The sequence below is a fragment of the Papio anubis genome, chromosome 12 (genome assembly GCF_008728515.1).
Source record: "Papio anubis isolate 15944 chromosome 12, Panubis1.0, whole genome shotgun sequence".
In the NCBI taxonomy this organism is placed as follows: domain Eukaryota; kingdom Metazoa; phylum Chordata; class Mammalia; order Primates; family Cercopithecidae; genus Papio; species Papio anubis.
The window spans coordinates 27017127-27030151 of record NC_044987.1 but is presented as its reverse complement, the minus strand read 5'-3'; the positions used below and the strand labels follow the sequence as shown (position 1 = coordinate 27030151).

At 36.0% G+C, this 13025-nt stretch overlaps 1 protein-coding gene across 4 annotated transcripts in view; it reads right to left on the bottom strand.

The window, feature by feature from the left end:
- CWF19L2 (CWF19 like cell cycle control factor 2) overlaps positions 1 to 13025 on the bottom strand; it is a 169387-nt gene that overhangs the window by 20463 nt on the left and 135899 nt on the right. For all 4 annotated transcript variants that reach the window (XR_002517188.2, XR_002517190.2, XR_002517189.2 and 1 more), the window contains exon 18: positions 12947 to 13018. Coding sequence is in view for 1 of the 4 variants with exons in the window: in XM_021926498.2 (XP_021782190.2) it covers positions 12995 to 13018 (24 nt within the window). In the remaining 3 variants the exon portion in view is untranslated. The remainder of the gene's footprint in view (positions 1 to 12946; positions 13019 to 13025) is intronic.

Genomic DNA, 13025 nt, shown 5'->3' with positions numbered 1-13025 from the left:
TGCTGAGAGATTTTGTCACCACCAGGCCTGTCTTACGAGAGCTCCTGAAGGAAGCACCAAACACATAAAGAAACAACTGGTACCAGCCACTGCAAAAACATGCCAAATTGTAAAGACCATCGATGCTATGGAGAAATTGCATCAATTAACGGGCAAAATAACCAGCTAACATCAAAATGGCAGCATCAAATTCATATATGACAATATTAACCTTAAATGTAAATGGGCTAAATGCCCCAATTAAAAGACACAGACTGGCAAATTGGATAAAGAGTCAAGACCCATCACTGTGCTGTATTCAGGAGACCCATCTCATGTGCAGAGACACACATAGGCTCAAAATAAAGGGATGGAGGAAGATCTACCAAGCAAATGGAAAGCAAAAAAAACCAGGGGTTGCAATCCTAATCTCTGATAAAATAGACTTTAAACCAAGAAAGATCAAAAGAGACAAAGAAGGCCATTACATAACGGTAAAGGGATCAATTCAACAAGAGCTAACTATCCTAAATATATATGCACCCAATACAGGAGCAACCAGATTCATAAAGCAAGTCCTTAGAGACCTACAAAGAGACTTAGACTCCCACACAATAATAATCAGAGACTTTAACACCCCACTGTCAATATTAGACAGATCAACGAGACAGGTTAACAGGGATATTCAAGACTTGAACTCAGCTCTGCACCAAGCAGATCTAATAGACATCTACAGAACTCTCCACCCCAAATCAACAGAATATACATTCTTCTCAGCACCACATCGTACTTATTCTAAAACTGACCACCTATTTGGAAGTAAAGCACTCCTCAGCAAATATAAAAGAACAGAAATCACAACGAACTGTCTCTCAGACCACAGTGCAATCAAATTAGAACTCAGGATTAAGAAACTCATTCAGAATCGCACAACTACGTGGAAACTGAACACTGTGGTCCTGAATGTCTACTGGGTACATAACGAAATGAAGGCAGAAATAAAGATGTTCTTTGAAACCAGTGGGAACAAAGACACAATGTACTAGAATCTCTGGGACACATTTAAAGCAGTGTGTAGAGGGAAATAAATGCCCACAAGAGAAAGCAGGAAAGATAAAAAATCGACACACTAACACCACAATTAAAAGAACTAGAGAAGCAACAGCAAACAAATTCAAAAGTCAGCAGAAGGCAAGAAATAACTAAGATCAGAGCAGAACTGAAAGAGATAGAGACACAAAAACCCTTCAAAAAATCAATGAATCCAGGAGCTGGTTTTTTGAAAAGATCAACAAAATTGATAGACCGCTAGCAAGACTAATAAAGAAGAAAAGAGAGAAGAATCAAATAGACGTAATAAAAAATGATAAAGGGGGTATCGCCACCGATCCCACAGAAATACAAACTACCATCAGAGAATACTATAAACACCTCTACTCAAATAAACTAGAAAATCTAGAAGAAATTGATAAATTCCTGGACACATACACCCTTCCAAGACTAAACCAGGAAGAAGTTCAATCTCCGAATAGACCAGTAACAAGTTCTGAAATTAAGGCAATAATTAATAGCCTGCCAACCAAAAAGAGTCCAGGACCAGAGAGATTCACAGCCGAATTCCGGTACCATTTCTTCCGAAACTATTCCAATCAATAGAAAAAGAGGGAATCCTCCCTAACTCATTTTATGAGGCCAGTATCATCCTGGTACCAAACCCTGGCAGAGACACAATAAAAAAAGAGAATTTTAGGCCAATATCCCTGACATTGACATTTTGCATTGATGTGAAAATCCTCAATAAGATCCTGGCAAACCGAATCCAGCAGCACATCAAAAACCTTATCCACCACAATCAGGTCAGCTTAATCCCTGGGATGCAAGGCTGGTTCAACATATGCAAATCAATAAATGTAATCCATCACATAAACAGAACCAATAACAAAAACCACATGATTATTTCAATAGATGCAGAAAAGACCTTTGACAAAATTCTACAGCCCTTCATGCTAAAAACTCTCAATAAACGAGGTATTGATGGAACGTATCTCAAAATAATAAGAGCTATTTATGACAAACTGACAGCCAATATCATACTGAATGGGCAAAAACTGGAAGCATTCCCTTTGAAAACCGGCACAAGACAAGGATGCCCTCTCTCACCACTCCCATTCAACATAGTATTGGAAGTTCTGGCCAGGGCAATCAGGCAAGAGAAAGAAATAAATGATATTCAATTAGGAAAAGAGGAAGTCAAATTGTCCCTGTTTGCATATGACATGATTGTACATTTAGAAAACCCCATTGTCTCAGCCCAAAATCTCCTTAAGCTGATAAGCAACTTCAGCAAAGTCTCAGGATACAAAATCAATGTGCAAAAATCACAAGCATTCTTATACACCAATAACAGACAAACAGAGAGCCAAATCATGAGTGAACTCCCATTCACAATTGCTTCAAAGAGAATAAAATACCTAGGAATCCAACTTACAAGGGATATGAAGGACCTCTTCAAGGAGAACTACGAACCACTGCTCAATGAAATAAAAAAGGACCCAGATAAATGGAGGAACATTCCATACTCACAGATAGGAAGAATCCACATCTTGAAAATGGCCATACTGCCCAAGGTAATTTATAGATGCAATGCCATCGCCATCAAGCTACCAATGACTTTCTTCACAGAATTGGAAAAAACTACTTTAAAGTTCATATGGAACCAAAAAAGAGCCCGTATTGCCAAGACAATTGTAAGTCAAAAGAACAAAACTGCAGGCATCATGCTACCTGACTTCAAACTATATACAAGGCTACAGTAACCAAAACAGCATGGTACTGGTACCAAAACAGAGATATAGACCAATGGAACAGTACAGAGGCCTCAGAAATAACACCACACATCTACAACCATCTGATCTTTTACAAACCCGACAAAACAAGATATGGGGAAGGGATTCCCTATTTAATAAATGGTGCTGGGAAAACTGGCTAGCCATATGTCAAAAGCTGAAACTGGATCCCTTCCTTACACCTTACACAAAAATTAATTCAAGATGGATTAAAGACTTAGATGTTAGACCTAAAACCATAAAAACCCTAGAAGAAAACCTAGGCAATACCATTCAAGACATAGGCATGGGCAAGGACTTCATGACTGAAACACCAAAAGCAATGGCAACAAAAGTCAAAATAGAAAAATGGGATCTAATTAAACTAAAGAGCTTCTGCAAGGCAAAAGAAACTACCAACAGAGTGAACAGGCAACCTACAGAATGAGAGAAAATTTTTGCAATCTACCCATCTGACAAAGGGCTAATATCCAGAATCTACAAAGAACTCAAACAAATTTACAAGAGAAAAACAAACAAACCCATCAAAAAGTGGGCAAATTATATGAATGGACACTTCTCAAAAGAAGACAACTATGCAGCCAAGAGACACATGAAAAAATGCTCATCATCACTGGTCATCACAGATATGCAAATCAAAACCACAATGAGATACCATCTCACGCCAGTTAGAATGGCAATCATTAAAAAGTTAGGAAACAACAGATGCTGCAGAGGATGTGGAAAAATAGGAAAGTTTTTACTGTTGGTGGGAGTGTAAATTAGTTCAACCATTGTGGAAGACAGTGTGACGATCCCTCAAGTATCTAGAACTAGAAATACCATTTGACCCAGCCATCCCATTACTGGGTATATACCCAAAGGATTATAAATCATGCCACATGCACACGTATGTTTACTGTGGCACTATTCACAACAGCAAAGATTTGGAACCAACCCAAATGTCCATCAGTGATAGACTAGATTATGAAAATGTGGCGCATACACACCATGGAATACTATGCAGCCATAAAAAAGGATGAGTTCATGTCCTTTGCAGGGACATGGATGAAGCTGGAAGCTATCATCCTGAGCAAACTCTCACAAGGACAGAAAAACAAACACCACATGTTCTCACTCATAGGTGGGAATTGAACAATGAGATCATTCGGACACAGGGTGGGGAACATCAGACACAGGGCAGGGAACATCTCCCACTGGGTCCTGTTGGGGAGTGGGGGGTGGGGCTGGGGGAGGCATAGCATTAGGAGAAATACCTAATGTAAATGACGAGTTGATGGGTGCAGCAAACCAACATGGCACATGTATACGTAGGTATCAAACCTGCACGTTGTGCACATGTACCCTAAAACTTAAAGTATAATTAAAAAAAAAGAAAATTAGAGACGATAGTACCTTCACATTGCATTTTTGTGACACCAGCTTCAATAATGATCAATATACGGCCAATCTTGTTTCATGGAACACCATCTACTTTCTTAACCTCAGATTATTTTGCAACGAATTCTAGACATCAAATTATTTTATCTGTCAAAGTTTAGTATATATCTCTGAAAGGGAAGGGCTATTTTTTAAAACATAGCCACAAAACCATTATCATGGCTTTAAAAAGAACAATCATAATTTAATATCTTTAAATATAGCATCTGTGTTTGCATTTCTTCCACTGTCTTAATTTTGTAAAAATTTTCTTGAATCAGGACCCAGATAATGTTCATATGTTGTGATTAGTTATATATGTCAAGTTATTATTTGTATATTCCCTATATAGGTTTTTTTTTTTTGTTTTTTGTTTGTTTTGTTTTTTTGCTCCTGAGTTGAATAAACTAGGTCATTTGCTCTGTAGAATCTACTCATTACAGATTTTTGGTCACATCTCCTTGGGGCTCATTGGCAAGTTCCTCCATCTCCTGTTACTTCCTTTAAATTAGTAGTTAGGACTATTGATTGATCAGTTTCAGGGTTTCCTTTTGTTTTTGCAAGACTACCTCATAGGTGATGTTTATTTTAATCAGGAACTGTTTACCCTTTGCTTGATCCTATTTTTTATGGTTTCAATCAATGATGATATTTGCTGAAATCTATCAGTTCATTAGGAGTTACAAAACGTTGATATTCTATCATTCTTTGTTTATTTCTTAGCTGAAATTCTTCTGTAAATAAAAACTTAAGCTTCATCAACTATTTGACTACTTTGAGATATAATTTACATGAGAAACACTTACTTTTATTTATTTACCAGTTTTCAGAATAACGATTCCATTATTTAGCATCCTCCAAAGGTGATGATAAAGTTATTGCTGGATATTTTTATACCTGTATGAACTCATGGATTTAAACATACAGTTATGTGTCACTTAATAATATTCTAAGAAATGTGTCACTAGACAATTTCATCATCATGAGAACTTCATAGAGTGTATTCACACAAATGTAGATGCTATATAGCCTTCTATACATCTAGATTATAAGGTATGGCCTATTTCTCCTTGCTACAAATCTGGACAGCTTGTTACCACACTGAATACATTACTCAACTGTAACACAATGGCAAGTATTTGTGTATCTAACACAGAGAAGGTACAGTAAAAATATGATATAAAAGGTTAAAAATGGTACACCCATACAGGGCACTTACCATGAAAGGAGCTTGCAGGACTGGAAGTCGTTCTGGGTGAGTCAATGAGTGAATGGTGAGAGAATGTAAAGACCTAGAATATTACTGTACACTACATAGATTTTAACTAGTACATTATATACTTAGGCTATACTAAGTTTATTTAAGAATATTTCTGGCTGGGCATGGTGGCTCACGCCTGTAATCCCAGCACTTTGGGAGGCCAAGACGGGTGGATCACAAGGTTAGGAGTTTGAGACCAGCCTCGCCAACATGGTGAAAACCTGTCTCTACTAAGAATACAAAAATTAGCCAGGCATGGTGGCACACGCCTGTATTCCCAGCTGCTGGAGAGGCTGAGGCAGAAGAATCACTTGAACCCAGGAGGTAAAGATTGCAATGAGCCGAGATCACACCACTGCACTCCAGCCTGGGCAACAGAGCAAGACTCCATCTCAAAAAAAAAAAAAAACAAACTTCAATAATAAATTAACCAAAACTGACTGTAACTTTTTTACTTTATAAACTTTTTAATCTTTTTAAATTTTTGACTCTTTTATAATAACAGCTTAAAATATAAATGCATTGTACAGCTGTACAAAAATATTTTCTTCCTTTACATCCTTATAAGCTTTTTCTATTTTTAATTTTTAATTTTTAAGTTTTTACACTTTTTTGTCAAAAAAACAAAGACGCACACACATTAATCTAGGCCTACAAAGGATTGGGACCATCGATATCATTGTCTTCCACCTCGACATCTTGTCTCACTAGAAGGCCTTAGAGCTGTCATCTTCTACAGTAACAATGCCTTCTTCTAGAATACTTCCTGAAGGACCTGCCTGAGACTGTTTACAGTTAACTTTTCAATATATAAGCAGAAGGAATACACTCTAAAATAACAAATAAATTTATAGTATGGTAAATGCTAGGCAATAAAAATGTTCAGCTCCATTATAATTTTATGAAACCACCGACCAGTCGTTATGCAGTGCATGATTATATCTGAAGTACTTAATTCCATAGTTGTTATTATTACTGATGCTCAAATTGTCCCAGATTTGTTTAGTGGGAACTTAATCAGGTCAGAGTCTGTGTTTTTTTGATATAACTCTAAGTCTTTAATAGCAACCCTCCTCTCTGATAGGACAAACTGTTTTGGGCTCAACTTGTACATCTCCTGTCCTATGCCTTGCACTGGGTATTTATCCAAAAAGCCAGTTCTAAATCCAGACGTTAGTCACAATATGGCAACTAAGAGCGTTCATTACTCCCAAGTAGCCATTTCTCCTATATCTTTTCAGTGGACAGACTAGGAATTATATGTATATACATGTACATATTTACTTAATTTGTTATTTCCTGTAAATTAGTAGTAGAGTATTGCTTGATCAGATTCAGGGTTTGGTTTTGTTATTGCAAAACTCCTCACAGATGGTATTTTTACCAGTAACTACATATATACAGTTTCTGTATTTCCTATATACTGTTGATTCTAATTATTCACAGTAGACATGTTCTATAAAGTTACAGAGTACAACTGAATTAGAGAATACTGAAACATTGCTCCTAGGAGAAATGCAGAATTAGATACCTGCAAGCCTCTGGTTACAACATTTTTTGTCAACCAATCATTATATAACCTGTTGTATGTGTGCTTCTGTATAAAGATACTTTATTTAATATACATTGTTGATTCATTAACATTGAACTTACAGGTAACACTATGACTCACGCTTGAGTCAAGCACAGACTGCAGAAAGGACACTTGCTTAAAGTATGACAGCTTGCTTGGTGCAGTAGCTCACACCTGTAGTCCTAGCACTTTGGGAGGCTGAGGCGGGCGGATCACTTGAGGCCAGGAGTTCGAGACCAGCCTGGACAAGATGGCGAAAACTCGTATCTACTAAAAATACAAAAATTATCTGGGCATGGTGGCATGTGCCTGTAGTTCCAGCTACTTGAGAGGCTAAGGTTGGAGGATCGCTTGAGCCCAGGAGGTGGAAGCTGCAGTGAGCAGTGATCATACCACTGTACTCCAACTTGGGTGACGGAATGAAACCCTGTCTCAATCAATCAACATGAGAGCTGGAACAAAAAAGGAAAGTGTTGCTTTATCGACCTCAAACTGGGAAGCTATGTGTCTGGTGACTCAAATATTTTGCCACTCTGAATACATCCATGGATGACCACAAAAGTGTCGAATATTGATTTTTTTGAATTACAAATAAATTTTAGCAAGTAAGAGAATTCACAAATACAAATCATAAAGAGAATCAACTGTATATGTATGTAAATATATGTACATATATAGTGATAGTTACAGTGATATAGCTATCGTTATGTATTTTTAAGATAAAAAGCATCAGAAGTTATATTTTAAATTCAGGACAATGGAGTTTTTACTAAATCTGCTGAATCTTATATCTGTATCTCCTTTCTCCCATGCTGAAAATCTTGGTTCTCAATGACACTAACATAATTCCAAGCCAGGATCAATGACAAACAAAAAACCAATTTGAAACCACAATAGGATCTGAATTATTGATTTTTCCTTTTGCCTCAGGCTCCAATATGACACAGCACGGTACTGGCACTGCTCCTGCCTTTATCTAAAATATTTTTTTTTGCATTTTTATTTTTTAAAAAATATTGCTATATATGTGTGTGTGTGTGTATATATATATTTGAGACAGGTTTATACAACTGAATTAGAGAATACGGAAACATTGCTCCTAGGAGAAATGCATTATATATTAAATAAAGTATCTTTATACAGAAACACATATACAACAGGTTATATAATGATTGGTTGACAAAAAATATAACCAGAGGCTTGCAGGAATCTAATTCTGCATTTCTCCGAGGAGCAATGCTTCAGTATTCTCTAACTCAGTTGTATAACCCCGTCTCAATACACACACACATATATATATATATTTGAGACAGGGTCTAGCTCTGTTGCCCAGGTGGGAGTACAGTGATGCAATCACAGCTCATTACTGTATTTGTTTTGAGTCCCTTATATTTTGTGTCTGAGGCAAATGACTTCTTCCCTCACTCTAGTCCTGGCCCTGAATAATTCCTCACTTAATTTATTCAGGAAGAACATTCACCAGTCTCAGAAAATAAAAACAAAAAAACTCCACAGCTATCAGTAATTACAGGAAACAGTTTAAGGTCTTGTTGTGGTTACTTTTATCCTTAGTATATATCACACCAAGATACACAAATTACTGGGTTTTAAAAAAACTTAAAACACTCTGCTTAGCTCAGTGGGGATGGGGGCACTTCTCAGGGCACTTAGGGTCTCAGAGCCACTTCTCTCAGGCTTGAGGCCTGACATTCAATGTGAAAAGCAATAAAAAGAAAAAAAAGACAAATAAATAAATAAATAGCTCTGAATGGTTTCTGAATACAGCAGTTAGGTTCATTTTTCATTTTATTCTGATTTTTAGAAAATTCATTTTAAAACTCAAAAGCAAAATAAATTAAGAGAACGTGAAATTGTAAATAAGAACATCGATATAACTCACTGTAAATGTATACACTTCGTCTCTCTTTTCTTAGCTTTTTTAAAAGATGTAATACTATATAATGTAATTATAATGATATTCTGTTGTATTTGTAACATATGATGTAATATGTGTAACAACAATAGCACAAAAACAGAAAGCAAAAATACGGCTATATAGAATAACATTTCTATATCTCACTAAACATAAGTATAATTCTGAAGTAGACTGTGATACATTAGTATGTGTTTGGGAAGTCCTACAGCAACCACTAGTAGAATAAATGTTTATAATACAGTGAAAAAGATGAGATAAATTTAAAAATCACACTAAAAATTATTCATTTTTCTATAAAAGACAGCTGAAAAGAAAGAATAAAAATGCATAATATAGAAAACAGATGTGAAATGGTAGACATAAATCCAACTATAATAATAGTATTAAATATGAATGAATTAATCCAATCAAAAAGCATAGATTACCAGGCTCGATTTAAAAAATAAATTCTAGCTATGTTCTGTCTGCAGGAGATACACTTTAGATTCAGATACAATTAGATTGAAAGTAAAAGAGTGACAAAAGATACATCATGCAAAAAGCAACTACGAGAAAGCTAAAGTGGCTATAGTAATACCAGACAAAGTAGACTTTACAACAAAAGTGTTATTAGAGAATAAGAAATGTTTTATAATGACAAAAGGAATAATCCATCAGGAAGATAAAACATTTATAAAGATATATGAACTTAACAACTGAGCCATAAAACACGTCAAATAAAAACTAATAAAAATGAAAAAGGAAATAGACAATTGGACAATAATTGGAGACTCCAATACCCCACTTTCAATAATGACCCCATTACCCTACTTTCAATTAAAAAAACAACATTAGGCAGAATATCAAAAAGTAAACAGAAGATGTGAACAACACTACAAATCGCCTGGATCTAACAGAAATCTATAGAACACTCTACCCTACAGTAGGAGAATACACGTTTTTCTCAAGTGCTCATGGAACACACTCTAGGATAAAGTATATGCTAGACCACAAAACAAGCCTTAATAAATATACAGGTATTGGAATTAAATAAATTTTGTTTTCCAACCACAAAGGAATAGAATTTTAGATCAAAAATGGAAATAAATTTGGAAAGTTCATAAATATGTAGAAGTTAATCATACTCGTAAATTACTAAAGGGTAAAATCACAAGGGAAATTAAAAAAATATTTTGAGATACATGAACCAAAGACTAATATACCAAAACTTATGAGATACAGATACAGCAGTGCTTAGAGGGAAATTATAGCTATAAATACCTATATTAAAAAAGAAGAAAGACTGCAAATCAATAACCTAAACTTCCACCTTAAGACAATGGAAGAGGAGCAAACGAAACCTAAAGCAAGCAGGGGAAGAAATAATAGAAATGAAAGTGGAGATAAATAATATAGATAATGGAAAAACAACAAAGAAAAACAAAATTGGCTGGACGTGGTGGCTCACGCCTGCAATCCCAGCACTTTGGGAGGCCAAGGCAGGCGGATCACGAAGTCAGGAGATTGAGATCATCCTGGCTAACACAGTGAAACCCCATCACCACTAAAAACACAAAAAACTTAGCGGGGCGTGGTGCGGGCGCCTGTAGTCCCAGCTACTCGGGAGGCTGAGGCAGGAGAATGGCGTGAACCTGGGAAGCAGAGCTTGCACTGAGCCGAGATCGTGCACCTGCACTCCAGCCTGGGCGAGAGAGCAAGACTCCGTCTCAAAAAAAAAAAAAAAAAAAAAAAAAAATCAAAAATTGCTTCTTTGAAAAAAGATATAAAAGTTGATAAAACTTTTAATTAGACTAACCAAGAAAAAAGAGAGAAGACTCATATTATCAAGATCAGGAATGAAAGAAGATGAAAGAAGGCATGTGAGATATATGTGAATTGTGGGGAGCTAGTGGACAGACTGTAGTGGTTGAATAGTCCCCCCAATACCCCCAAAAGATGTCTGTGCCCTAATCCTCAGAACTGTGGATGGCACCTTATTTGGAAGAAAGGTCTTTGTAGATGTAATTAAGTAAAGAATCTTGAAATAAGATCAATGTGGAATATTCAGGTATGCCTTAAATCCAATGGCAAGTGTCCTTATGAGAGACAGAAAAGGAGCAGACACAGAGAGAATAAGGGTATGTGAAGATGGAGGCAGAGATTAGATTTTGTTTTCACAAGCCAAGGAAGCACAGGAATTCTAATAGCCACCAGAAGGTGGAAGAGGAAAGGAAGAATTCTTCCCTAGACCCTCCAGATGGAGTGTGGCCCTGCTAATTCCTTGATTTCAGACTTCTGGCCCCCAGAAATGAGACAATAATGTTTTATGCCACCAAATTTATAGCATTTTGTTATAGCATCCCTGGGAAATTAATAGAGAAGGAATGTTCCTCAACCTGATAAAAGTTATTTATGAAAACCATAGCTAACATCATACTTAATGGTGAGACACAATGCTTCTCTCTTACAATCAAGAAAAACAATGTCCAATTTTTCAGCTTCTAGTCAACATTGTACTGTGGGTTCTAGAAAAGGAATTAGGCAAGAAAATTAAATAAAACGAATCTATATGGAAAAAGTAAAACAGTCTGTCTTCACAAATGACATGATTGTGTGTATGTAACCCCCTAAGGAATCCACAAAAGCAAATAATCAAGACTGTGTGATACTAATATAAGGACAGACATACACCAATGAAATATAATTGAGAGTCCAGAAACCCATCCTTATACATACGGTCAATTGATTTTTGGTAAGTTTGCCAAACAAATTCAATGACAGAAAACAATAGTCTTATAAAAATATAGTGCTGGGACTATTTTGTGTGTGAAGAAATGGGTATAATTCCTCTTTTGTCTCTCTAAACTGAAACAAGTTCCAGCAAAATACTACATAATATGGAGCAGCAGCCTAGTGACCTGGTGTTCTAGCTAATATTGAGGTAATGTTATTCTAACTTTTCACTTCTCCTTCATATATATATACATATATATACACACACACACATATATATATGATGATGATTTTTTTTAAGTCACCGATAATCCCACTTGAAAAAAGTTCTCTCTCTTTCCATCCACACTGATCTTTATATAATTCATTGTTTAAATTTATTTTTAGTTTTATATATTTACTTTTTGGAGACAGGGTCTTGCTCTGGTGCCCAGGCTGGGGTGCAGTGGCCCAATCATAGCTCACTGCAGCCTCAAACTCCTGGGCTCAAGCAATCCTCTCGCCTTAGTGTCCGGAGTAGCTAGTACTGCTGGTGTGTGCCGCCACGTCCAGCTAATTTATATTTTTATTTTTTGTAGAGACAGGTCTCATTATATTCCAGGCTGGTCTCTAATTCCTGGCCTCAAGCAATCCTTCTGCCTCAGCCTCCCAAAGTGCTAGGATTATAGGCATAAGCCACCACACCTAGCCTATATAATTTTTTACACAAAACTCAGTGTTCTCTTTTTAAACTTAACACTATGATAACATGCAAAAAACTGTTTTCACAGCTGTCATTTTAATGACAGCATTTATTTTATTAAATTCTTTTAAGGAACAGTAAGTAGTTGTAACAATAGGCAATTCAAAGGCCAAATATGAATTATCAAAGCTATACTATATAAATGAATGAACTGGTATCATATATGATCTCTACATATCTTACAAATAAAGATAATTCATGTTCAAAGCAGAGAATACAAGCAAATTCAGAAGCTGAGCTCTGTTTACCTTTACATTACAAGGGCTATCCACAGGTTAATCAAGGACCTGGCTATTAAAAACAAATGTCTGCACTTGAAAGCACAGATTGCTCCTCCTCTGTGTTATGAAGTGTGACAATATGAAACTTAAGCTTACCTGTAAAAACTAAAATACATCTTTATTATAATGGAACTAATTTTAACTTAATTTTTCTTCCCAACCACATATCTTAAAGGTTTCTACCCAATGCTACATACCTTAAAGGTTTTTTGTTCAGAAACCTCCACTTTTCAAGGTACCAATTTCTATATAGGCTCAGGCAACATCAACTGCAAT